Raw genomic sequence first — 1,054 nt, 5'->3', positions numbered from 1 at the left:
GATGCAAATGACCCAGACTGTGGGCCGACAGCAGCTCTGTGGCGGCTGGCACAGGACAAGTGTTGCTGAGCCCAGGCATCCAAGTTCACAGCCTGCCCCGTGCCTGGGCACCTGCGTTTGCTCTCCCAGTTGCAGCCAGGGCCCACCTTGCCTGGGGTCCCTGCGGGATGTGGGTGCCCTTGACCAGCTCTGAGCTGCGTCCGGGGCCTGGGTTCCTGGGTGGGGCGGGGGCGGGCAATGTTCCCTCTAGGGTTTAGCAATCCTGGCTGGGAGGGCGGGGCTATCTCTGTGTCCAACTCTCCCTGCTCCTGCAGCAGCCTGTGCCTGGGCTGGGGCAGGGAGCCAGCAGCCAGACGCCAAGGTGGTCAGCACTCCCTTGCTACAGCACTGCCCACCACCCCCAGGCTGGCACCAGGGTTAAGGCAGCCCAGCCCACCTATTTTCCTGGGAGCCAATCAGGAGCGTGGAGTGTGGGTTGTGTGCATATTTAAAGGAACCGTTTCCTACCACATCCTCTCAATTATTGCGGGGGTTGTCCCAGACCCCTGGGGTCCCAGCCCAGCTTGGGCGAGGGATAGACTAGATGCCTGGGTGGGTTCCCTGTCCCCTCCACCCCCTGCCTGTCGAGCCCTTGCTCCCAAGCATCTGCCCCCGGACCCCGTGGGAACCCTGGAGTGGGACCCCAGAGCCCCGGGGCAGAGACCCTAGACGGGTCCCACGCCCGCCCCCTAAGGTGCCCTGTGCCTTTAAGGCTGGACGCCCCGCCCCCCTACCCGGGCCGTTAAAGGGACCGCGCACCTAGGGCTCGCAGCAGCCCAGGCACCATGTGGGCGAGTCGCAGCCGCCTGGGCCCGAGCCTGGCCGCACTGGGCCCGATCCGGATCCGGCCCTACTGCGCCCGCCAGGCTCAGCGCCGCGGGGTCATCTTCCGCCAGGTGCGGGGCGGGCTCGGGCTCGGGCCCTGGCCTCCCTGGGGGCGGGGGGGCTCTGCCTTCCCTCCCCGTGCAAAGCGGGGGCGCGGGCTGCCTTCCTGGTTCGGGACGGGACGGGGTGG

General features: G+C 68.3%; 1 protein-coding gene across 1 annotated transcript in view; it reads left to right on the top strand.

The window, feature by feature from the left end:
• ETHE1 (ETHE1, persulfide dioxygenase) overlaps positions 1-1,054 on the top strand; it is a 3,210-nt gene that overhangs the window by 89 nt on the left and 2,067 nt on the right. Inside the window, exon 2 of the mRNA XM_006034492.3 lies at positions 803-935. Coding sequence (XP_006034554.1) covers positions 803-935 — 133 coding nt within the window. The remainder of the gene's footprint in view (positions 1-802; positions 936-1,054) is intronic.

This window comes from Alligator sinensis, unplaced genomic scaffold (genome assembly GCF_000455745.1).
Source record: "Alligator sinensis unplaced genomic scaffold, ASM45574v1 scaffold850_1, whole genome shotgun sequence".
In the NCBI taxonomy this organism is placed as follows: domain Eukaryota; kingdom Metazoa; phylum Chordata; order Crocodylia; family Alligatoridae; genus Alligator; species Alligator sinensis.
Note: the sequence above shows the minus strand (reverse complement) of the source record. Positions and strands in the feature narration are given on the sequence as shown.